Genomic DNA, 27,101 nt, shown 5'->3' with positions numbered 1-27,101 from the left:
TGTAAAATAATTCAAAAAGCCAGGTATCGTCTTTGTTCCACCTCATAATTAATTACTACTTTATCACAAAAGTCAGATAACAGGTGGTAACAATACCAGATTTACACTGGTATACAAGCTATGACTACTGTTGGAAAGCACTGTATTCTGCAAAGGAACCTGCTAATTCAGATATGTCTTTGTATCTTGGTCTTCTTTCAGAGTAACAAAATATAAGACAAGAATAAAAACGTAATTTGCGACGTGGTCTTAATTTAAAGACCTGGAACCTGGAGACTTTTTTTTATTATTTGAAGACGCATTAACTTTTTTTGTCCTATTTACAGAAAAAACTAACATTGTCTAAAGGTGTCACTTACATAATTTGAGCTTCAAAGCTTTGAGCTCTCAACTGTTTTGTCTTTGGAGGAAATGTTGTCAAATCCCAATGCATGTTAGGAGGTTAGTGCAACAATGTTTCCCCATGTTTTAAGAAAATATATATGCATATAATAATGGATTAAGATCATTAACTCAAAAATAAATGTAGTTTTGTATAACAATATGAGAATATTTATCTCTGCGTCCTCAGTTTATTTCACAGCTTGTTTATCCTCCAGCAGAACCAGGCTCAGTGTGAGCAGCCATCTGCCATGACCAGCTGGGGGTTTGAGAGAACAGGGGAGGGACTCAAAAGAAACACAGAAGCACTTATCCAGGTGTACTTTCTATGGAAGAGAAAAGTAAAACATCAGTGTTAGTAGTTTCTTTAGTGGCTTCATGTAGGAGAGAAAGACAGTTAAGCAGATGAATTCTGAGCCAGTTTTCAAGTCTAAAGTATGAAAACGCACATAAAGTTAGTCACAGTAAAAGCTCAGCCAGTAGCTATGTCTAGGAGAGACAGGGTTAAACACAGAAAGACAGAGCCAAACGTGTCATGTGTAGAAGAAGAGCATTAACTTGTTAGCAGCAGCAGCTCAGCCGATTCCCCCCTCCAGTAAGGTGCCACAGCTAAACGCAGAGCCAGGCCTGATGTAGCTTCTAGGAAGAGAAAAAAAGGGAGAGAACACAAAGTTATAAGCTGAAAAAACGGCAAATAATGCAAAATTAGAGAATAGTATGAGAATGTAGCAGAGAGAGTGAAAGCAGTCATTATGTCCTCCAGGAGCCTAAACCTATTGCCACAAAACTAGAGATGGCTCAGGATAACTTTAGCCACTCTAACTCTAAGCTTTATCAAAAAGGAAAGTTTTAAGCCTAGCCTTAAAAGTAGACAGGGTGCCACCAGTAAACCTGTAGTCTCAGAACGAAGTGCTCTGTTAGGAATATATGGAACAATCAGATCTCTGCTGTATGATGGAGCTTGAATATTAAGGGCTTTATATGTAGAAGGAGAATTTTAAATTCTGTACTGGATTTAACAAGGAGACAGTCAAAGGAAGGTAAAATAGGAGAAATATGATCTCTCTCCTTAATTTTTATCAGCACTCTTGCTGCACCATTTCTGCTTAATGCTTTGAAGTGCATTTTGTGAACATCCTCATAGTAAAGAATTACAATAGCCATGCCTTAATATAACAAATGCATGGACTAGTTTTTCAGCATCACTCCGGGATAGGATTTTTAAAATTTTGGCAATATTCCAGAGGTGAAAGAAGGAAATCCTAGAAACCTGTTTAATATAGGATTTAAATGACATGTCCTGGTTAAAAATAACACCAAGATTTTTTACTACAGGTCCTTCTCAAAATATTAGCATATTGTGATAAAGTTAATTATTTTCCATAATGTCATGATGAAAATTTAACATTCATATATTTTAGATTCATTGCACACTAACTGAAATATTTCAGGTCTTTTATTGTCTTAATACGGATGATTTTGGCATACAGCTCATGAAAACCCAAAATTCCTATCTCACAAAATTAGCATATCATTAAAAGGGTCTCTAAACGAGCTATGAACCTAATCATCTGAATCAACGAGTTAACTCTAAACACCTGCAGAAGATTCCTGGGGCCTTTAAAACTCCCAGCCTGGTTCATCACTCAAAACCCCAATCATGGGTAAGAATGCCGACCTGACTGCTGTCCAGAAGGCCACTATTGACACCCTCAAGCAAGAGGGTAAGACACAGAAAGAAATTTCAGAACGAATAGGCTGTTCCCAGAGTGCTGTATCAAGGCACCTCAGTGGGAAGTCTGTGGGAAGGAAAAAGTGTGGCAGAAAACGCTGCACAACGAGAAGAGGTGACCGGACCCTGAGGAAGATTTTGGAGAAGGGCCGATTCCAGACCTTGGGGGACCTGCGGAAGCAGTGGACTGAGTCTGGAGTAGAAACATCCAGAGCCACCGTGCACAGGCGTGTGCAGGAAATGGGCTACAGGTGCCGCATTCCCCAGACCTGGGCTACAGAGAAGCAGCACTGGACTGTTGCTCAGTGGTCCAAAGTACTTTTTTCGGATGAAAGCAAATTCTGCATGTCATTCGGAAACCAAGGTGCCAGAATCTGGAGGAAGACTGGGGAGAAGGAAATGCCAAAATGCCAGAAGTCCAGTGTCAAGTACCCACAGTCAGTGATGGTCTGGGGTGCTGTGTCAGCTGCTGGTGTTGGTCCACTGTGTTTTATCAAGGGCAGGGTCAATGCAGCTAGCTATCAGGAGATTTTGGAGCACTTCATGCTTCCATCTGCTGAAAAGCTTTATGGAGATGAAGATTTCATTTTTCAGCACGACCTGGCACCTGCTCACAGTGCCAAAACCACTGGTAAATGGTTTACTGACCATGGTATCACTGTGCTCAATTGGCCTGCCAACTCTCCTGACCTGAACCCCATAGAGAATCTGTGGGATATTGTGAAGAGAACGTTGAGAGACTCAAGACCCAACACTCTGGATGAGCTAAAGGCCGCTATCAAAGCATCCTGGGCCTCCATAAGACCTCAGCAGTACCACAGGCTGATTGCCTCCATGCCACGCCGCATTGAAGCAGTAATTTCTGCCAAAGGATTCCCGACCAAGTATTGAGTGCATAACTGTACATGATTAATTGAAGGTTGATGTTTTTTGTATTAAAAACACTTTTCTTTTATTGGTCGGATGAAATATGCTAATTTTGTGAGATAGGAATTTTGGGTTTTCATGAGCTGTATGCCACAATCATCCGTATTAAGACAATAAAAGACCTGAAATATTTCAGTTAGTGTGCAATGAATCTAAAATATATGAATGTTAAATTTTCATCATGACATTATGGAAAATAATTAACTTTATCACAATATGCTAATATTTTGAGAAGGACCTGTATATTACCGGAGGTCAATTTAATGCCGTCCACATTAACTGATTGATTAAGCAGTTTCTTTTTCAAATACTGTGGTCCAAAGGTGACAGCTTCTGCCTTTTCTGAATTTAGAAGCAGAAAATTTAAAGTTTCATGTCTTCAAGACATGCCTGTGGTCTATCTAACTGGTTAGCTCATAAAGCTGAGTATCATCAGCATGAAAGTGAACAAACAAAGTGGAAATTTATCCCATGCAGCCTGATAATTTTACCTATTTGAAGTATATACGTATATAGTAAAGAGAATTGGCCTAAGTACTAAACCCTGTGGTACTCCACGAGTAACCCTGGATTTCTCCTTTCCACTGTCGATACATGCATGCTGTGTATGAGGGACTGCTGCAAAGTCAATGCAAACGACAGACCACTATCCCAACATGCTCATATAGGAGGAGTGAATGCTGCAAGTCACTGACTCGATGCAATCTGCTGGGTTTCTTTAGATAAAAAAAAAACATTTTAACCAATTTGAATGAATGGAATTTGACTGCACTGTTTGAAAGTTAGGATCATTTGGAATGTATATACCTGACTTGAAATCTGTATGATTTGATATGATAATGGTAAACCAGGTGACTAGTGCAAGCAACAATAACAGAGGCAGAGTTCAAGTTAAACTGGTTTGCTGATAAACAGGAAAATGCAACGGGGTCATCAGTAAATCCAAGTTCTTCTGTGCACTAAGGAAGAGAAATAAGTGAGTACAGGCGGCTGAAGGATACTGTGCAACTAGACATTTTTGAGGACAAGTCTTACTATTAGGAAGAAGAAGAGTTTCCAGGGGAAGGTGAGTAATGCCACAGAGAGTTTGACAGGTGAGGTTGTGGTGAGGTGGTGATTGTTCCTTTGGGTTTCCTTTCAGGTGGTGTATGTGAAGTTGGAGGGTGGACAGGAAGAAGACTTGCAGACGGGTGATCCAGAGGAAAGGTTAGTGCCTTCTTTGGGTTCGCAGGTTGAAGGAGACTCTTGCTTGGGGAAGCATAGTGAAGTGCCTTCAACCAAATGTGAACCCGGGCTTGGAACATGGACCGAGAGAAACCAGGTCTGGATCTTCGGAGTCCCTTTCCACTCTACAAAGGGGAGAGCAAACATGAGCAAGAAACAAGGTCACAGAGGCCGAGAGACAGAGCTTAGTCTGCTGGTCTTATTACCACTTAGGTGAGTTAACAATCTGACACCGCCTTGAGAGTTCCTGTTGCTTAAGAAGCTCCTCTTGATTAGCCCTAATGATCTTCAGCTGTGTGGCTGCACCTGCCTGCAGGAGGAGATGAGAGAGAAACCGCACAAACACACAACACACACCTGCGCTCAGTTCTGTGGCATGACAAGTATGATGTGTACCATATTTGGTACTTTTAAAGGGACTGACCAATTTATGTCGGTACCACCGAGTACCTTCTCACGTAAAATCAAATGGTACTATGTTTTGGTAGCTAAACGCATCATTGTGACACTGAGGGAGTGGAAGAATAGACGATTTACCATGCCAGTAAAGGAACACAGCATTGCACGCACAAGAGCGTATTGACGTCAGTAGCTGCTGTTACAGTCAACAAAGCATGTCTGTTAGAAGGCCTCGAAAGTATGGCTCCACTTTCCAGTACAGAATATTGGTACCGTTGATTCCCAGGTACCGGCCATCACTACTGTATTGGTTCTAATGTGAATGATACCCATCCCTACTGACAAGTAAAGATAAACAGTCTAATTCCAGTGTGGAAAAGAACATTGCATCTACTTTCTTCTTTTTCTTTTTGATTATGTTTTTATTTTTGGAACAGAACATAGATTGAAATGTGAACTATTTTTCAGATGAAGTCATATATAATCATATTTTCTCTAGCTAGGATATTTTTTGTATGTGTCTCAGGAAGAAATCCAGGCTAAAGACTTTGTGTCCTTCTGTCTCCCCACTATTCTTTTCTGAATGGATATTTTGAACCACTTTTATAAATTCCCTTGTGGAGGTTGCACCCATGTGGGGCAAAGAGTGGATGACACAGAGTCATCTAGAGAATGAGATTGTCAGTACTCATCACCAATCCACCTGCCCAAGAGATACAAAAAACGTGATGTCAAAGGTATGATGCTATGGATGTTTGTGCTTTGCTAGTGATGTCTATGAAGTACACGTACAAGCTCAGAACAGAAGCAATCTCTAAATCTCATTTTTCTCTGTCTCAAAACACAAACACACACACATGCTATAATCACTCACATCTAGGTGTACCACCTGTGCCCCTCATCTCCCTCACAGTCCCTCTCTAATCCACTTGAATGTAGCTGGATATTAGATTAGAAGTTATAGATGTGATTATTTGTCCCTGGGCACTGTCATCTATTTGCTGATTAAAACATGAACTGGGGGCCATTATGTAACTGCTTAAAGAGATTAAACCTAGTCACCCTCTTGGGGGCCTGCTCTCTGTTGTAACAGGCAATAGAAATAGCACAAGCACCTTTACTTATGACAAATGTCAAATTGCACAATAGAGGTACGGGATAGTCAGACAAAGAGTTTGGTTGAGTTTTATGTGACGATTAATACCTTTTTGTAGTTTACCTAAGCAAAATAAACTTGAACCCACTGAAATTACTGTAGAATGCATATTATTGATGCATTTGCTTTATAATCACATTGATCACTAAACCTTTGAACAACTAACAAGTACTTTATTTGTCATTTCATATGTACAAAATTACATTTATCTTGTCCAGATAATATAAAAGAAGAAGTATCTTTCTTTACATATTTGGAGAAACAAAAAACACGCTTTTAAGGGGGAGCAGCATGTGCCATATCTCTTAATAACTGCTTTACGAAGTCTGTTTGATTCCTTGGTCAGCATTCTCTGACCACCAGCCTGCCTCCAGGATCTCCATAAAAACCATACTGCCATTCTGGCTGATGGATGCCAGCTTCCCTCTTAACTACCATTACAACTTTACGTTTTATGTCAGATATATGCCAGAGTCTAAGACTATAGGTTTCACTTTGTAATGGATTTCTTCAAAGGTGCTATAAAAATAAAGCTTTCCCTATTACTTGCTTATTTTGTCTTGAAGGATTGCTGACAGCATTTTGCCCGTTTGTGCTGCTTAAAAACAAAAACACAGCAGTCTCTTACTTGCAAAAGTTGTTCCAACATTGCTAGTGACAGTGAGTTGATCAACCTGTGACAATGACAAATGTCTAAATGAAATGCAAAATTTACATTATTCTCAAAAGATTACTTTTGACAATTGAACAACAGTCAAATTGTTTTCTCCTTAGCTTAGGCAAGAAACGTTTGTCGTCTCTGTCGTCAGCTTAACACCGGAATGTGACAGATGTAACCCATATCCTGCTGGGATATGTCTCTGTGTGACGACTTTTAAAGCACTGACTTCACTTGCAGTCCATCCCTTGTGGATCTTCCCCAAACTCTTGAATAGGCTTTCCCGTTACAATCCCCACAGGGCTAATCTGTTTTGCTTGTGCTAATTTCTTTAAAATACTTTGTCCCTCCTCTCAACTTTCCATTATTATGCTTGGTAACAGTACTTTTTCAACATCTTGCTTCTTTCACCATTTCTAGCAATAGTGTTCATGGTGAGGGCCTCAGTGCCTGTCTGCTGGACAACTGTCACATCTGCATTCTTCCCCATGATTATGTACTCCATAACATGACCATAACTTTACTGGTCAAATCAAATTTTGGGTTGTCATTAGCTCTTAGCCATTATTATGCAAACTAACATAAATAAATGATTTTGTACTTGCAGCTGTAACACATTCATCCTTAAATTTATCCAGGGGAGGAATATTTGCAGGAAGATGCAGTTTTGCTGTTGGGTTCACGTAGGTCAGCTCAATGTGTAGACCAGCTAAGAGCTATGCTGCCCATCCTCCATCTTTCAGCACATCCCATTTCTTATGTCCTCTTATTGTTGGCCAGCTGTATTCTCTGCAACTTCTATTAATCTATTGAATTTTAATCCAAAATATCCTGCACACTATAAACACTACATTTAAAACTAGATATGGTCTTTTGGATTCTCAGTTTTACAGTGCATTCTAAAACACCTGTTGTATTTTATTTCCTATGGGCCAACATTTATTTGTACTTACTAACTCTTAATTAACACAATTTAGCCCATTTGATATTTTTTCCTGTCAGCTGTAACTCTTTAATCTTGTTTAACTCAATTCTGATCCACTGAGAAGACTTTGTAAAGTAAAGTATTTATTTACCAAACTTCAAATTTGATTTTGACAGGTGCAGACCCACCACACTGACACCAGTGAACATCCAGGAGGATAGTGGGCTCAAAGTAAGCATCTAGGTCTAAACCGGAACAATTAACTGGACTGGAGTCACAACTCTGATGCTCTTTACGGAAAGGGTCAGAGCAGACTCAACCTGCTGAAGAGACTGATGTCTTTTGGAATGCAAGTTACACTCCTAAAGAACTTTTTTAAAATTGTGGTGGCATTAGCCATTTTCTATGGTGAAGTTTGTTGGAGCAATGGCTTATCTACAGCTGAGATGAAGAGGTTAGATAAACTCATCAGGAGGGCCAGCTCTGTCCTAGGATGCATCCTTGACAGTTAAAAACGTTTTTTATAGTAACCATAAAATATTTTTGAATATTTTTAAAAGAACATTTAGCAGGCAAGTGCAGGAAATTCCTATTTTCACAATAAAAAATAAATAAATAAAATCAACCTAATCAACAAGTGGTAATATAACTTAAACTCTAAAAGAATGTGAGCAGACAAAGAAGTGGAGAAAGGCAGCAGATGAAGCTGGAGAGATTACTGGGAGCTGTCTGGAAACTGCATACAAGCGGGAACTGACATCAGTACCCCAGCATAAAACAATAAAGAAGGCAATTTAACATACACTGATGTGACTTAGGTTTATATGAACAATCCATATTAAAACATGGATTTATTCTTTACAAGGAACATTGAAACTGCTCTGATTAATTATTAATAAAGACTTGATTAGAATATATTTCTCAGTATGAGTTTAATGCCAAATAATTCCTGATCCGAAAGCTAAAATGTCAAGAAAGTAGTGGCTTTCGGAGTAGGACCCAGGTGTCAAAAGGCAGGCAAGCAGAGACAGTGTGGTCAGTAGAACATATTCAGTGTAAAAAAAATTTACATCTGGGCATGAGGTCACAAATGTAACAGAACATAAACTAAAATGCACACTGAACAAAATACAAGAGAAAGTAAGAAAGTAACCTAAAGGAATGAACTAAAGCAGCCTCTGGAAAACATAAACAGTCATGATCAGAGAAAAACTCAAAACAACACTCTTTCAAATCCTGACATAAAATTTGTTGGCGTACTGAGAATTAAACAGAGGCTACAGTGAAAACCACAGATGCTGAACTTTAATAAACAAAACACAATTAGATACATTGCTGTGACTGCTGCTGAATTTAATAATAGCAGACTCAACCTGTGTCGTTTTTATGCAAGCCCAGTTCAGAACAACGCTAATTACACTAAAGTCGATGTCATTTAATTCAATTCAATTCAGTTTTATTTATATAGCGCCACTTCACAACACATGTCGTCTAAAGGCACTTCACAAAGGGTTTGGAATGGTGCGGGGTTGTTTGGGGAGGTTAGAATGGGCTATGTGTAGGGGTACTAAGTAAAACTCAGTAAAAACTCAGTCAGTAGCTATGTCTAGGAGAAAATTAGAGTTAAACACTGAAAGACAGGGCCAAATGTATCATCAGTAGAAGGTGAGCATTAACTTGTTGGCAGCAGAATCTTGGACAATGCCCCCATCCAGGAAGGTGTCACAGGTAGAGACAGAGTCAGGCCAGGTGTAGCTTCTAGGAAGAGAAAAGAGAGAGAACAGAAAGTTAAAAGCTGAAATAACAGCAAATAATGCTGCATGCTTAGACTTGCCTTTCATTTCCTGCTGGTACCTGAATTTCCCCACAAAAGGACAATGAAGAATATTTCTATTCTATTCTACTCCATATTAGTATATTTATTTTATCTCTCTTTTTGACAAATTCTTTTTTATTCAGTCAGTTAACATTAACTCCCATTCATTTAATTGATTTTTCAAAACAATAAAAAGATTTACTCTTGGGGACTCAGGGGTTACACACATGAAGCCAAAAAAACCCTACTTATTCTTGAGCAAGCGAGACCTTGGGCTTGTAACCATTCTCAAACAAATGTTTCAATTAAAAATTGTATTTAAAATCTTCAGCATCTGATTATTTTGTGAATCCTTGGAGAACACAATTTCACCATTTTATTAAAGCAGGATTAAATAACATTGCTCAGTTTTAGTTTTTATATAACTAATACTTCAAAAGGAAATACACTGAGCTTTGAATCCCAATGAAAGAACAACAAACTAAGCAAAGCACTTTTCACTGGGAGTCACTGCACCATAGAAATTGGATCATTGTCATCCTATCATTGAGCAAGACAGCTATTAGAAATAGTCCTGAAATTGAGAATCTGGTTTCTCTGATAAGGTTAATACAGTTCCCAATTTCACAAGTTTCAAACTAAAATGATGAAAAAAAAGACAAAAAAACTTGTTCTTCAAATTAGCGCTGTAAATCATAAAATATGTTCCAGTCCTTTCTCCCTTATTGTTATGATCATGTCTTCACAGCTTACTTCCTCGCTTTGCCCTTTCTCTCCCTGTCAGTATTGCTTTATTATTTGATGCTGTGGGTTACAAACAGGCAACCAAAATAAAAATATGTTCACTTTGTGGGCACTGTAAGGCGATCTTTGTAATGATTATAAACATGAATGTGGGAATGTTTGGCTTTGACATTCTTTTCTTTCAAAGAAAGAGCGAACTAGAAACAGTGTACCAGAGCCACAAAGAAATCAAATTTGATTCAGCTCAAATAATGCTTTAATGATCCCGAAGAGAATTTAGACATTGCAGTATCTCTCCACCTAAGTTCATTGAACAGTTACTATAGATGGTTTTAGTTGTGGGCAGAAATTATCTCCTGTAGTGGATTGTGTTGCACTGAATATAAAGTAGCCTCTGATGGAAGATGTCATGCTGTGGGGTTTGTGGTAGGGCCAAAGTGTGGAGAAGATACCAGGAGCCAGTGGAATGAAAGTAAGTTGGGTTTAATTCTTGTCCACACGGAATCCAGACAGCAGGTTTGCAATGACCAGGACACCAGACCAGACACAATGACATAGAAGACAAGAAACCAGCGGTGAACACTAGAAACAAAGGAGCTTAAATACAAACCAGAACAGCAGGGGGAACCAATAAACGAGACCAGGTAATTAGGGAAACAAGGAATAGGTTGGGCAACTCTGTGGTACACAGAGGTAAACAAAAGACCAGACCAGGTAAATAACAAAAACACAACACACACACAGGCTAGGCATGACAGAAGACAGTTATTGAGTTACTACGTTTGAAAAAAGAGGATGTTAAGTTTTATCCATTAGGTTTTTTGTTTTATGAAGCACTGGTTCAGTCCCCAGCACAGAACCAGTGTCCTTTATCAGCTTTTTGAGCTTTTTTAAAATCCAGCAACATCTTGCTGAAAAAGGCTAAAAGACCTATGCTTCTTTAACAAAAACTGTCTGCTCAGTGCCTTCTTCCAGAAAGCATCAATGAGATGTCACCAGTCCAGTCTGTCCAGTTGTCCACATGAACAATGATTTGTCTTTGCTCCTCCACCACCCATACCTCTCCCATGTTGGAAATAGTGTTTGGCAGACCCCTACTTTTCCTCCAATAACCAATCATCTTCTGTCTCCTTATGTGCATTAAAGAGGAGTTTATTGTTCTGACACCATGCAAAAAAACAATCCAGCAACTCTGTGTAGTCAGTCTATTTTGCATCTTTGACACACTTAACAGCTGCAAAGTCACCTGAGTATTTCTGCAGATAACAGGACTCTGAATTGTATTGAAAGTCTGACATCTACACAGTGTAAACAAATATGGTAAATGGTAAATGGCCTGCACTTGTATAGCTCTTAATCAAGTCCCCACAGACCCCAAAGTGCTTTACACTACAATCAGTCATCCACCCAGTCATACACACATTCACAAAGCTACTTTGTAACCACAGCTGTCCTGGGGCAGACTCACAGAATTGAGGCTACCATACACAGGCACCACCGAGCCCTCTGGCCACCATCAGCAGGCAAGGCGGGTGAAGTATCTTGTCCAAGGACACTACGACAGAGCGGGGGTGCGAACCGACAACCCACCGGTTACAGGATGAACTCCCACCATTCTTGCCACAGTCAAATTGTGAGAGTGCAGTCCCCATCTCCCCAACTCATCAGTCCCACAAACTGTGGTCTGTTTAGTCAGGCAGTCATTGATCCAGGTAATCATGGAGCCCCCACCTTTGTCTTCTGGGTAATTTTCCATGCCGGACATGAACGCAGAAGAGCGTAACGACGTCAGTAGCCGCTGGTACCGTCAACAGAGCATGGGTGATAGAAAGCGCTCGAAAGTTTGGCTCCACTTTTAAAAATGTGATGCAAATTATGCTGGCTGCAATATTTGTGACGTGAAGTGCAAGGCCAGCAGCGGGAATACTTCTAACCTGTGGAAACACTTGGTTCAGCACAAGATTTGTCTCAAGGCTGAAGTATGGATGTAGAAAGAAAGTTGACTTTCAAATACACCAAAATATTTAAGTTTTATTTTTTTTATCTTATTTTTTTTATTAGATTTTAAAACCTCATCATAGTTTATTGTTTGGTTATAAATAAATAGAGTGGAACTGTGCAACACTAATCCTAAACGCTATATTCATTCATTTAACACAAGGAATAGTTTGTGTAATAACTGTACATGCAGTGTAGTTTTGGATAAACTGGTTATGGGGATCATTAATAGGTATAGTGAGAGAGACTTTATTGATGCTGCACTGGGAGCACAAACTAAAATGCTGCTAACTGAACTGAGGAGATATATGTAGCAATGCTTAAAGCATATTTCATATGTTTTAACAGGCATAGCATGTACTTTGTCACAGATTCCATGTGATACAACATACAAGTATTACATTTAAGTCATGACCAATCAATAATGGTATTAGGCATAAACAGGTTGTGCCATAGCTTGGAACTGCAAAGGTCCCATTGCTATTGACTATAACTTGTGTAAGCGCTGATCTATAACCAAGTGTGCCATATGTTTCTTGTGAACCTTATTGCTTTCCTATTCTCAATAAAGTGGGAGAATAAAAAGGGCTTTTACAGGTCCCTGTGGTGTAGCAGCTACTTCCAGTGGTAGTCACTGAGCTGCAGGGCTGCTGTGGTGACAAATGGCACCAAGCACATATTTTACCATTGCCATTTACAATGCATGATCCGGGCTGTACTGTTCAAATGACTGCGCAGCAATACTGTTAAGAGTTATGATGGCAGTAGGATTATGTGTGTGTGCTTGTGTGCTGCACACTTGCTGTACAAATATTTATCAATCTGATTTAGTTAGTCATTTAAGCATTTACATTTTTGTTTAGTTGTCTAGTATATTTGACGATGTCACCAGTTATGCATGGTGATTGGTAGGGCGAGAGTCAGGAGCATGTTGCCCCTGGGCTAGTGCCAGTTTTGGTGCCCTTCCCATGTGAGTTTCTGTTAACAATGTTTGTATTTGACCTTTCCATTAGCCTTACACTTTGCTGCTGGCACAGCTTAATTTCCCCACTGTGGGACAATAAAGGATATTTCTTCTCTTTTCTAACCTATTCTACTGTGTTTTACTCTATTCTATTCTATTGTATTCTATTCTATTCTTGGTCAAATACAAGGTCGCCATAAACACTGCATAATTTCGAGAAAGGTGTTGTTCATACAAAGAACCCCATAAAGCATTAATTACTTTTCTAGACCTGTATGTGGTGATGTAATACATTTACCAAAACACATCTGAAATACAAACATGATGGTGTGAGTGTGATGGTCTGTGGCTGCTTTGCTACTTTGGACCTAGACAACTTGTCATAACCGATGGAACCATAAATTCTGCACTCTATAAAGCTCAAGGTAAATAAGGTGATCGGTTAGTGAACTTAAGTTCAAGCACACTTGAGTTATACAGCAAGACAATGATCCAAAAAACACCAGCATGTGCCTATTAAAGTTGCCTACTCAAAGTCCAGACTCAAATTCGATTAAGATGTCATGGGGTGACCTTAAACATCAGGCTTGAAAACCCTCGTCTGTGGCTTAATGAAAAAATTTCTGCAAAGATGGGTGGATCAAAATTCTTTACCAAAGATGAAAAAGACTTATTGTCAGTTGTCTAAAACATTTAATGGCAGTTGTTGCCACCAAAGATGACACAACCCATTGTCATCTATGGTAACAACCCACATAGGGCCGGGTTGGTTTGGATATTCTTTTATTTAATACATAAAACCATCATTACAAAAGTGCATTTAGCATTTTGCAAATTTGATAAAAAAGCAAAAACCAAAAAGATTTGTAGGAAGGGAAAACACTTTTCCAAAACACTATATATTTTAGGACCCCCAAACTGTTGGGCCCGGGCTTTAAAACTTTATGGCTTTAGTTAAACTGAGTTACCAAAAATAAAAGTTGGCAAGTTTTTCCAGTATAATTATTATTAATTTAGCTGGAAACAAGATTTAATTTCATCTTGAAACTGATATGAGATTACATCTTCATTATAAGACCTTTTAGAAATCATATTGTCTGGCTGTGACTCACCAATTTAAAATTGATCAAATTTATTATATTAATCTCTGCAGTATTTCATGATGCAGCCCGTTCACTGTAACCTACTTTACGGTCATTTAGACTGCGGCCTGGTAAATGATCTTATTTTATGGTTATAAAACTGTGTTCTGTGGAACCTCCACAAACATCACCCTTTATGAAATCAGCCATGATATTTTTCCCTGTTGCAGACCATATTACATTCTTTTTTTGGTTTTGCTTATGTGCAGTAGGATAAACATTTCCTATAGGGAACAAAACGCCATCCTTAAGATCTAACAGTATTGCAAATCTAAATGACATGACTGTGAAGGGGCAGACATAATTCAGTGCACTGTCAAAGAATATATTTTTATATTAATGTTTTCTTTGTTGTTCTTCATACTGCCCATTTTTAATATATCTGACAACTATATGGTCCCATTCTCAAATGATACTAGAATCACAAATTGGGTAAAAAATAAGGAGAGCCACAGAATATTTTATGGACTATGAACTTTTGCAAGAGCTAAAAAAAATGTTCTAATATATTATAAATGAGCTATTTTTAGTATATCGGTACTTGAAAACCTGAACTTGTTCACTATTAGGTTGAACATCTTTATTTGGAGTATCAAGATGTTTTTTTATAGTACCTAAATTCCAAGTTCCACTCCAGCATAATACCTAATTCAAACTGCAGAAAATATTTTGGTTTTGATGTGCCACCTCAACATTACTGGTTCTTCTCTATAAGTAGTAACATTTTTTTTTTTCAATAATGAAGTTCAGAATAGTATGGATTCATTGCACAGTGACATTTTTCAGATGTTAATTTGAGTTCATTTCCAAATTCCTTGAGGTCTGGTGTGACGTTTTCACATTCAGTGATAATCTGTGGAACCATTTCAGCTGCTGGTGTTGGTCCACTGTAGCTACATGCCAGTTTAGGAGCTCTTCATGCGTCCCTCCGCTGCCAAGCTTTATAGAAATGCTGATTTCATTTTCCAGCAGGACTTGGGACCTGCCCACCCTGCTAAAAGTCCCAAGAGATGGTTTAAAGGCAATGGTGTTATTGTGCTTGATTAGCCAGCAAACTCACATGACCTAAACCCCATAGAGAATCTATGGAGTAATATTAAGGCCACCATTTAGAGAAACTGCTAAACCCAGGCCCATGCCACACTGTATTGATGTAGTAATTTATGTAAAAAGAGCCTCCACCAATTGAGTACACATACTTTAAATAGACATACTTCTTAATAGGTCCACATTTTGTATCAAAATCCTTTTCTTGTAGTAGTGTTATGTACAATTCTAATTTTCTGATGTAATTTGGAGTTTTCATTAGCTCTATCAACTTAAACAAACACTGGACATATACAGGTCCTTCTCAAAATATTAGCATATTGTGATAAAGTTCATTATTTTCCATAATGTCATGATGAAAATTTAACATTCATATATTTTAGATTCATTGCACACTAACTGAAATATTTCAGGTCTTTTATTGTCTTAATACGGATGATTTTGGCATACAGCTCATGAAAACTCAAAATTCCTATCTCACAAAATTAGCATATCATTAAAAGGGTCTCTAAACGAGCGATGAACCTAATCATCTGAATCAACGAGTTAACTCTAAACACCTGCAAAAGATTCCTGAGGCCTTTAAAACTCCCAGCCTGGTTCATCACCCAAAACCCCAATCATGGGTAAGACTGCCGACCTGACTGCTGTCCAGAAGGCCACTATTGACACCCTCAAGCAAGAGGGTAAGACACAGAAAGAAATTTCTCAACGAATAGGCTGTTCCCAGAGTGCTGTATCAAGGCACCTCAGTGGGAAGTCTGTGGGAAGGAAAAAGTGTGGCAGAAAACGCTGCACAACGAGAAGAGGTGACCGGACCCTGAGGAAGATTGTGGAGAAGAGCCGATTCCAGACCTTGGGGGACCTGCGGAAGCAGTGGACTGAGTCTGGAGTAGAAACAGCCAGAGCCACCGTGCACAGGCGTGTGCAGGAAATGGGCTACAGGTGCAGAGACTCAAGACCCAACACTCTGGATGAGCTAAAGGCCGCTATCGAAGCATCCTGGGCCTCCATAAGACCTCAGCAGTGCCACAGGCTGATTGCCTCCATGCCACGCCGCATTGAAGCAATCATTTCTGCAAAAGGATTCCCGACCAAGTATTGAGTGCATAACTGTACATGATTATTTGAAGGTTGACGTTTTTTGTATTAAAAACACTTTTATTTTATTGGTCGGATGAAATATGCTAATTTTGTGAGATAGGAATTTTGGGTTTTCATGAGCTGTATGTCAAAATCATCCATATTAAGACAATAAAAGACCTGAAATATTTCAGTTAGTGTGCAATGAATCTAAAATATATGAATGTAAAATTTTCATCATGACATTATGGAAAATAATGAACTTTATCACAATATGCTAATATTTTGAGAAGGACCTGTATAACTTTGTGTGTAATAAATATAATTAATACTGTATATGGGTTTCACTTTTTGAATTCAATTACTTAAGTAAATTAAACTTTTGATTATATTGTAATTCACTAAAATGCACCTGTATAAATGGCCCCAATCTGGCCAACCCTTAAAAATAATTATGGAGGCCCCCCTGCACCAAGTCCTGAATTGACTCACACAAGCAAACAAATCACCGAAATAGATGCTTCAAAAACTGTACATGGATGGTACATAACAGAGATTGTTACTGTTAAAAGTTAAATCGTCCAAAAATTAGCGAGAATTGAGGGTTGACTTAAGGATGGAAGAAATCTTACCCCTCATCAACGCACTGAGACATAATCACAAACGCGCTTAAAACAATAAATGTGTAATTTTTGCTTTATTAATTTTACTGTGTCCGAGGGAGCAGCAGTATAAAAGCGGAGAGGTAGAAAGTGAGAGGCTCTCAGTGGTAGCCAGAGGGCGGTGGCACTTCTCTCTCTCTGACTGTGGCGGAGCGAAGAGAGCGCACGGAGAGGAGAGGAGAGCGGAGCGGAGAACAGTGGCGAGGCAGCAGCGCCGCTGACACGAGTGGCGGAACCGAGTAGTCATTTTTACCACCTCTATCACAGCTGAAGCCGGCTCCAGCTTTCTCACAGACACTGGAACTAAAGAGACTTTACACCCACACCGCTGGCTTTGGACTTCATCTGTAGATCCTGTGCTGGAGTAGCGGAGGGGGATTCTTATTTCCCCCCCCAACACCATCACCGTGGACGGAGGAGTTGTGTGTGTTTGCGCGTGTTACGCCGTGTCTACTCTGTAATGGACAAAAGTGGACTGAGGAGTGGAGTAGCGCCGGAGGGTTCGAGTCTGGTGAGAATGTGCGCCATGCCCGGGATCCTGGTTCTCTTGGTGCTTGCACACGCAGTAGTCGCTCAAGGTAAGGCAATGACAGCGTCTATTATAATTACACCTTTCAACGTTTAAAAAGTGATGAACGTTCTCCTGGACTATCGCATGCTAGAAATAGCTGGACCCCTCTAATAGTTCTTTTTTAATCTGAGCTGATGTTGATGAGTCGGTCAGCATCTAGACGACATGCGCATTCAAGTTGAAGCATTTTTCTTTTAATGTAACTATTAGAATAATTCCATATAACCCACATTTCAGGTAAGAAGATCGGGAATATGTCAAGAATTAATATACATATTTGTCTAAATGGTTATGATTTTCCCTCTCAGTCACCACATATTGTTTTCAAGAAAAACAAAACAGGAAAATCCACTCAGAGTTTGCAGCTCAGACGCAAACTCTGAAAGGCATCGTTCCGATTTCACGATCAGGCCACTGATGTAATTTAGGAGCACTTTGCAGAAATATTCAGGCGACGCTCCACTGCCCCGATTGGAAAACTGATCCGAAGTGGGTTATAAGCTACAGGACACCCGTCAAAAGCTTCTGGGCAATTACAGATCTCATAGCCCCATATCCGCTGGATAGCTCACTGCTGAAAGATCAAACCTTAATGCTCCAAGATCAGAGCAGTTTACGGTCATTATATGTTTATATTAAATGATATACTACAAAAAAAATAAAAAGAGCTCAGTGTATATGATCGCAAAATGTCAGGATGGGGAAATGATTTGGTTTTGGTATATTACCGTTTTGTCTGCTATATACGGCCCCAAGTGCAGCATAAATTGGATATTGAAGTGATATTTCACCCAGCACGGTTGCTTGTTGTGGGGAGGTAGTATGACCGAAAGGACCCGCATAAACCTTCTCCTATTCAGGTGCTTAATTTATTTTATTTGCTAGAAGTTAGAAAATAGTATTTTTACTTAAATACTTTAAACAAGTTGCTTTATTCACCACATTTGCCTTGTAAAATTTTGGCCCTTGCCTCTGCTGATCTAATCCCCTCTGATCCTCTTCTGTGATAGGACTGTATAATATTGCACTTGAGAAGCTGTTAAAGAAAAGCACACAGTAATTTGCCCTGTCCACGTTACAGGATGCAGTCCATAAATTGGTATTGACATTACGAATTGGCCACGGGCTTTTGTGCTGCATTTGGGAAGTAATTGGACATGATGTTGCTGCTACCCTTCTCCCGTTGCCCGAGGGAGCAACATTTCAGCAACTAACTCCAGTATTTATTAGAACAATTCTTCAGTGATTTGCAGCCAGATCAATATATTGCAAATAATATGGGAAACATTTCAGAAGGTGGGAGGTTTAGCATCCCAATACCAATGTGCAGTTTAAGTTGACATATTTTTAAAGCAGCTGATTAGTGGAGATACTTCTGTGTTCTGCAGTGTTTCTCTCATTTTACGTTTGTCTATAAAGGTTTATTTTTATTTGTCTCCCCACTCTGTGTTTGGCTTGCCAGTTATGTTTGTGTGTCTGTTCCAAGCAACTTCGCCCCATGCCTCTGAAGTTCTTTCTTTGTGAGCACTCATCAGTTGTTCTACTCACAACACAACCTGAATATTCCTCAAAGGGTCGATTTCTTTAGTTGGCTGTTTTTCTTGGTACCTCATTGCAAAACTCTGCTCTCAACTGATGCAGGTATCGACTACAAATGTTCAATGGAAAAAAACAAATTTGCTCTACTCAAATTATTCTCCTCATGTGTCCACAAGTACCTTATGTCCAGCTTTTGCCTCCAGTTTTTACTTATCCTTGAAATATGTACTCAGGCAGGTTTAATAGCTGAAATCCTTTTCAGGGTCGTAACTTATCATTTGGATGATAGTCTTTGTGAAAATTATTCTTGCACTGATGTAGTTTAAAGTCTAATGATGAAGCAGAGGGAAATCAGAATTCTTAGATGTTTTTTTTTTTTTTTAAGTGGAGAATCAGTGCCCCTTCATCAGACACAATGGTTCATTTCATGTCTTAAGGAATCCAAAGGTTTTTATTGAAATGTAGATGCGTCCCTGACTCCTGCTCTCCTTTGAACACACAATGGGAGGAGGAGTGTTATTTTAGATCCATGCAGGGCAGCTTGATTTCATGTGACTGCTTTCTAACTAAGCCCCTCCCTCAAGCAGTTGGGCAATTATAAAGCCATTAGCTGAGCGCCTTTATATTTGATGGTGAATTGGTGTCGCTGTACTCACACTTATAAGTCCCTCTTGTTTATTATAATAACTGAAATGTAGAGTGACCATATTGTACAATTCATCTCATATAGCAGTGATTAGGGAAACCCTTTGGTGTGTGGTGGTTTTATAGAGACAATTATGTTTCAGAGTGTAACATGCTGTGCTTTAGTTTTTTTGTATAAACCCTGTTTTTTAATAGAAAGAGATATTTATTTTCCCTTTTTTTAACCATAGTATCTTGGACTATACATTGGACAGTTCAGTGCAACTTCTCAGCTCAGCAAAGAGCTGAGGGCCGCAACATGTTTAGTAACTTTTTTTTATGTGGATTTCAGTAACATTTCCCTCCAAACCATGAGCTTCCAAGAACATCTTTTTTTATGGCTATTTAGGGTTAGCCAGTCCTTGTCTTTATAAAGCCTAGAAAAAACTTGTTGATAATGTGTCTTTTCTGACCTTCTCATCCCAATTTAAACTATAGAGAGATATTGAAAGTCAGGCTTGATTGACCCATACCATCAACCACAACATCCTTTTCACCACATTAGGACATCTATAATTTTATATGTATAACTACCGGTCAAACGTTTTGGAATGCCTTTCTCATTTAATGGTTTTCTTTAGATTTATGACTATTTACATTGTAGGTAGATTCTCACTGAAGACATCAAAACAGAAAATGAATGCAATTATGTAGCAAACCAAAAATTGTTAAATAACTTTAAATATGTTATATTTTAGAATCCTTAAAGTAGCCACCCTTTGCTGTAATGAATGAAATATTAGCCTCCGGCCGTCTCTCAATGAACGTCTGGGAAGTTATTTTAAGACTCTTTGGGAATCCATTTCAGGTGACCAGATGATGAAGCTCATGGGGACAATGTCAAGAGAGCAAAGCAGTCATCAAAGCAAAGGGTGGCTATTTTGTAATAATCAAAAATATAGAAATGTTTCGAGTTATTTCACACTTATTGTTTACTACATAATTCCACGTGTGTTCATTCACAGGTTTGTTGTCTCTGGTGAGAATTTAAATAGTGATGAAAGTAAAGAGACCCATTAAGTGAGAAAGGTAACGTCATCTTTTTTGTCTATTCAGAGAAAAAGTCCTTAGGGAGTTTGTAAGTTGAGGAGTTTGCCAATCTGATCTGGGTCCCAGCTACAGTACAGTACTTAAATTTTTTAAACAGATAATTTTTTCTCTGCTTTTGAAAAAAAACAGAATCTTCTTATTCTTTGAGATTTGAGTCAAAAACACTTTAATACCTAAGCTGCACTAGTAGGAGGTGATACCATAAACATTGACAGCATCAAAATTGCAAAGAAGACCAGGTCATTCCATTGGTGCTTTCCAGGCTGGTCCCACTGAGAGGAAACCTCGAGGCAGACCCGAAACTTGCTGGAGGGACAATATGCTCCCTTTTGGCCTAAAATCACCCCAGGATCCTCCTGGAGGAGCTGAAGGGTGCAGCTAGGGAGAAGAATGTATGGGTTTTCCTTCTGGACTGGTTACCCCCCATGTCCAGACCTCAGATGAGCATTATTGGATGGATTGATGGCTGGCTGGTGGGCTGGCTGGATGGATGGATTTTTCAAAGGAATCTGACAGGCTACATCCATAAATAAATGGTCATCTTCCATTTTCTTGCTTATGTTATTTTCTTGCAGAATAGTCACATTTCACAGAGTCCAAAGAATATTCAGCAAATAATTCCAAATTTCCCCAGATTAATTTCTCATGGAAGGTTTTTTTTTAAATTTACAGGAAATTTCCGCCACTTTGCATTGCAACGTCCTGCACATTTGAATTAGAGGTAAAAACTTAAATCTCTAGGTTTAGTGCTCAGTGACTAATAATCAGCAAATTGTACATACATGCACAGCAAGTGAAAGTTAATGTTATCATCTGAAAGACTACAGGTTATCACTTGAACCGACGTATTAATTCAATATTGATAAAAATTGTCAATCAAAAAAGAATGTTAGTATATGTTTAAGGTTTAACCAAATAAACTAGTATTTTTAGGATACGTCAAAGCTCGTCGAGTTCAGAACAAGTGTGATGATGCAGAGTTGTGCTGATAGTGTTTGAAGTTGGTGTTTGTTTTTGAACTTGGCAGTTTGGGGACTGTCTCAGAGAACTCCTGTGGAGTGTATACTTGCATGTGTGTTTTTATGTGTGCGTGTCTGCAAACTTGGCACTATCGCTGCGCTCCAGCAGAGCTTGCAGGGTGTTTGTGGCATTGGTTTGAATGTATGCGCACACAATTGGCATGGTGATGCTGCCAGGGCTCCCATGCTGTCTCCCATTATGCTCTTATCCTGTCCCATGGTGTAGTTTATCCATGCAGGGTTCAGTGCTTGTACGGGGGGCAGCTGGTAATTATTGGAACTAAACAGGACACTTTGGTTGGCTGTGCTGCCCCAGCCAGCAAAGTGCAATTGGTTGAGCAGGTTTTATATAGTAAATTTGATGGCGGCTCTGTATCAGAAGGAGCGAGATCTGAATGAGTGAGGAAAGGAGATCTCTCTGGGTGGCTCGTACAGGCTTTGATCACTCCACTAGGACTTGACATGCTGACTGCCTCTAAAACACACACACGCACGCACACACGCACACACACACACACACACACACACACACACACACACACACACACACAAACACACACATTCTCTCATGCACAGCAAGATATTTCTGCAGTGAAACAATGCTGCATTTTGTCCACATTCTCTGTGTTGTGTGTGATGTATGGTGTGTGTGCATGGACAGCCATTCATGGGAGTGTGTCAAAGGAAGTCTTTGACAGTGTCTGATGCTCTTTTTTGCAGAGGACGCTCCTGCTGCGAGCAGCAGCCTAGTGATGGCAGATTTTCCTCGCCCTTCCTGCCCTTTAGAAAAAATACTTTTTCCTTGTTAATTCATCCATGCATTTCATAGACTTCCACTTTAAGTGTGACCAGTGATGAGAAATTTTTTTTCACTCCTCTTTTCACTTCTACATCTCTATTCTTTTAGTCCTGTCCTCTGTTGGCTGCTTAAGAGATTTAGTGACCTCCTTCTTGACTCATGACGATGGCCTTGCTCACCTATTTGCTCGGATCATTTTATGTTTTACTGCGAAAGTATGTGACCTGTCCACAGTGGCAGTTTTGGGGGGTTCAGAAGATCAGAATTGTTCAGAGTACCATTCATTCAAGATTCTAGTACATGGTTTACCAAGAGTCAGAACTTGATCTTCGTTGTTGTGGCAGAAAAGGCATATTTTTTTCTTTGAGAAGATAAAATATAGGGTTTAAAAATACTGCATCGACAAACTGAGGCACTTCACTTGCACTACACCACATGTCTCCTTCTTCTCTGGGGAAAAATCCAGGTTTGAACATAAGAATGCATCCCTGTGCGAGTTCACTTGTTTTTCTAGTTATGAGAAAAGAAAAGCAGTTGAGAAAAGAAAGACAGATACATGTCCTGTAACTGATTCCCAGCTCCTGCTGAGGGCATAATCTCTTCTAGAGTTTCATGTAAAGATCTGGAGTTATGAATTTTTCATGGCCTGTTTAACCGAAGGCCTTGTTTGGTGCTCTCATTTCCAGGCTTTTTGTTATAGTTTTGGTATGTGCATCTCTGTGCATATTGAGTGGTGGCAGTGGGAAAATGCCATTTGTTTCCAATCAATGGCCTACAATATGGTTCCCACTGGTCCCTTGTGGCCCTGCAATAGAAAAGAGCTTATTTAAGTATTTCAATCTTTACCATAAGGGTGCTCTTGTTACATGTTGGACTAAATTATGTTCTTTGATCAGAAACTGTTATAAAATAGATGTTTTATCAAAAAATATCACATTATAAAATACTTGTCTCCACATGTTTTTAATGCACACTAGTGGAAGGAATAATCACCAAGTTCTCCTGATGTCAATTTTTCAACATGCTGTAATAAGAAACTGAATTTCAGATCTCTAAAGAAAACATTTGGACTTGATGAATTACCATCAATGAGTGCCAGGCAGCAGATTCTTTTTATTGGTATCTATCAGCTCGCTACCCCACTCATGTCACTTGTCCCTGTTTCTCTGTCTGGTTTGGATTCCTCATATTCTTTGGCCTGCTTTCTGACATTCTTCATGCTTTCAAATCTTCAGCTTCTTTCTAAAAACGATTTCATTCCTCTGTTGCCGTTTCACACAAACCTGTCTCCTTTTTATATGCAGATTTATACTGTATAGAGTATAAAGAGTGCAGAGTGCGGCTAGAACAGTGGATATATTGTTGTGCTTCTGAACTGTGCCTGCGAGCAGCAAGACATTTTGTTTTTTTGCATGCCTGTGTTTGGTCACTGAAACTCATCAGTCAGCCAGAAGGAGGGAACTTGCCTACACAAACAGGTTAAATGCAGACAGACTGAACTGAAAGAGAGGGAAAGAAGGAGGGGAGACAGGTACAGAAATGGAGCTGAATGCCATGCCAGCTGCTCTCCGTTGAAATCTCACCCTGTGTCTTTGCTGTAAGGCCTCGCCTCTGTCCACAGCCGGCTGCTCAGGGTTTTCATGGTCTATATATTCTTTTTATTTGATCTTGTAAAACCTGCAGTAAATAGCCGAGTTGGTTTATTTGCTTTAAAAACAACAGGCAGCAAGCTGCACTTACGGGAGTCATGTGATCACTTTTTGCCTCCCTGTGTGTGAAATCAGCAAGTTCTGCCACTTCTGCTTAATCTTGTGTCCCCTCCTGTGTCTGCCTCTGACACCTGTTGTTTGGATTCAATCCAAAGATCACGCCTGGTGTGGCTCTGGTTTTTTGTTTCTTATGGAAATCTTATCAGCATTATATTATTGATATCTGCTGTGCTAAACTTTACAAGAAACTTCACTGAATTGGTGTTGTGACTATACGGGTCTTTTAATGAATGTTATGAAATTTTATGAAAGTCTTACAGGTCAATATATTAGTTTCAACTAAAGATTAATTTTTGACCCATCTAAGTTTGATAAGATAAGATACCAATGGACTAGACTACCTAAAATAAAATAATGCAAGCCTAAATTAAGATCAATAAAGAATTAGTTGTTTGTCTTATATTTGTTAACTTGGGTTTAGAATAGAACAGGAGCTCTTTCTCTTTCAAACAAAGCTTAAAGGTTAGTTAAAGGAGTTAAAGGTTGTCAATGTGTTTAATTTCTTACATGTCAAGCGGAAGACTGTTTTGATGGTGTCATTTGGATGGTCTAATAGGAAAACTGTCTCTTGTAAAGCTTCACTCATAACTAAATGACTTAGCATAGCCTAGGAAGCAAAGCAGATATTTAGCTTAAATCTGGGATTGCAATTCCACCTTTATCACATTAACCAGGGAGGATCAACTAGTCAAAAGCAGGCTAGACTTTCAGACAAAGTGGGAATATGACTTAGCCTTTGAATTAAAGGATGTCTAAAGTTATCCACACCAAGAACTCTTATTCTCTTGTACATGAGAGCTTTGAAGATGTGAGATATTCTCACTCAAATCTATATCTATCTGACTAAAACACACTGTCTGCTAAGTGTTGTTTTGCATATTGTGAGATCAATAAAGTCTATATTATTGTTATATTCAGTGTACTTTTAAATATGTGTCCATGTCATGGGATAATAACGGTATTAAACTCAGAATTGTGTGTGGATAATTTAGAGTTGATCCTTACAATGTCTGATTATGATTATTTTAGTTAAAAACTAAATAAAATTGTTAACCTTAATGATCCTATATCTTGTATAACGTCAAAGAGTCAAATTTGTTTGCACAACAACTGAAATGTCAGAAAATCATTCATTAGTTTAAGAAACTCATGGGTTTGAGAAAGATGCTTTATGTTAGCTAAACTGAAATTTTATTTTGTCTTACTCATAAAATTCAGCTAGTTAGCTGATGTAGGCAGGAAAGCAAAAAAGTCTCTGGAAATGAAAGATAAAAGCATAAACGTTTGATTCACCCCGCTGGTGTCACACACACAAAACAAATACAGCACACTGTAGGTTTGCGGGAAGCTTCCCTTGATGAGAGACACACGACCAGCAGATGGGCCTTGGCTGTGTTGGCATAGTGTCCTGTTTGTGTGTTTGGGGCAAAAGAGTCTTATTTGTGTCGCCATGAATATGTGATTAAGCTACCATTGAGAAAGACAATATGCCCCAACAGGGGTCCACGAGGCTGGGGCCCAGGTAGTTTTTGTTTCCACCTAAATCTTGTTACGTATATTGTACTGTTTTCACAGCATAGGAGAGAACAAATAAAAGAGAGGGAAAATGAGGGCCAAGTTTAAAAAAGACAGCAGTATAGGACAATAAAGAAATTGTGTAGTGTGAATTGGCCAAAATTTAATGAAAAAAGTTCTAAAAAAGAAAATGCTTTTTTTTTTTCTTTTTAAGAGACAGACAAGACAGAATTAAGAGATTCAGGCTCTTTTTGATATTAAACAATGCCTCACTGTTAAGGCCCATTGAACTCTGGGTTGATAATGGTGAGAGGAGGAGGAGGGGGTAGAAGAGGAGGGAGCAAGCAAGCTGAGTAGTGTTTAGAAGCAGCCTGAAGGATTAGTCTTTCTCTTCTTCAAATCTTTCTCCACTTCATTTTCTCCCTTGTTCCTTCTCTTGTTCGCCTTTATTCACCTCCCCTCTTTCAGATAGTATTTGTCCTCTTTTCACCTCATTCAAGCTTAAACACCCTCCACCCCCCACCTACTCACTGCTCTCTCCGTAGACCCCAACAGCATTTTTTTTTTTTTCTCCTCACCCTCTCTGTCTTCGCCAAAGCTGTCTGGTAATCCAATGATCCATCTGAGGGAATATGCAAAACCTTGAAACCATAATTACTGTAATCACTACTGTAACTTTTTACCTCTTCGACTTATGTCTGAGTTTTGCACACAAGCGTGAGCACATAGACACAGGAGGTACATCTGTTCCTGAAAGAGTGCATTGTAATTCTGTAGGATGACATGAAAATGAGGATTTAGCCTGTGTTGTAAAATACGCTTTTGGTCTTCTGTTTTCTTCATGTAGAAATTATGTAATTTACTATACAATTCTCTGTGTTGGCTTAGTGAAAACAAGGGCATAACATATACACATAGAACTCATCTAAAGACTTTATTGTGTATAAATTGAGGAAAAGTGCATGCACACAAAAACATTCAGGGTAGTCTACTTGTAATTGTGTATTTGAACCTGGAATATTTTACTCTGCAGGTGACAGGATTACATGTAAGCAGTTTACTTTGATTAATTTCAACACACCATTCTAAGCGGCTAATAAATATGAGCAGTACCTTGCTAAAAAAGCGTGTTTCATACTTCCAAAGCATAGCTGTGTATGAATGTGTGTATGCGGATGAAATGTCACATTGTTAGTTTCCAGAATTATCTGTGCATGCAGCATTTTTTCCTTCCCCCAAAGGAATATAGGTAGTACGGTGCCAAAGGTGGAGATTGGAGACAAAGGAAAGAGCATAA

General features: G+C 39.0%; 1 protein-coding gene across 3 annotated transcripts in view; it reads left to right on the top strand.

Moving 5' to 3' along the window:
- The first annotated feature begins 17,017 nt into the window (after positions 1–17,017).
- Positions 17,018–27,101, top strand: part of LOC124877689 (netrin receptor UNC5C-like) — a 348,599-nt gene continuing 338,515 nt past the window's right edge. For all 3 annotated transcript variants that reach the window (XM_047381101.1, XM_047381100.1, XM_047381103.1), the window contains exon 1: positions 17,018–17,436. In XM_047381101.1, coding sequence (XP_047237057.1) covers positions 17,319–17,436 — 118 coding nt within the window. In that variant the 5' untranslated portion in view covers positions 17,018–17,318. The remainder of the gene's footprint in view (positions 17,437–27,101) is intronic.

This window comes from Girardinichthys multiradiatus, chromosome 12 (assembly GCF_021462225.1).
Source record: "Girardinichthys multiradiatus isolate DD_20200921_A chromosome 12, DD_fGirMul_XY1, whole genome shotgun sequence".
Classification (NCBI taxonomy): Eukaryota; Metazoa; Chordata; class Actinopteri; order Cyprinodontiformes; family Goodeidae; genus Girardinichthys; species Girardinichthys multiradiatus.
The sequence above is the reverse complement of the archived record's forward strand: the minus strand, read 5'-3'. Positions and strand labels throughout refer to the sequence as shown.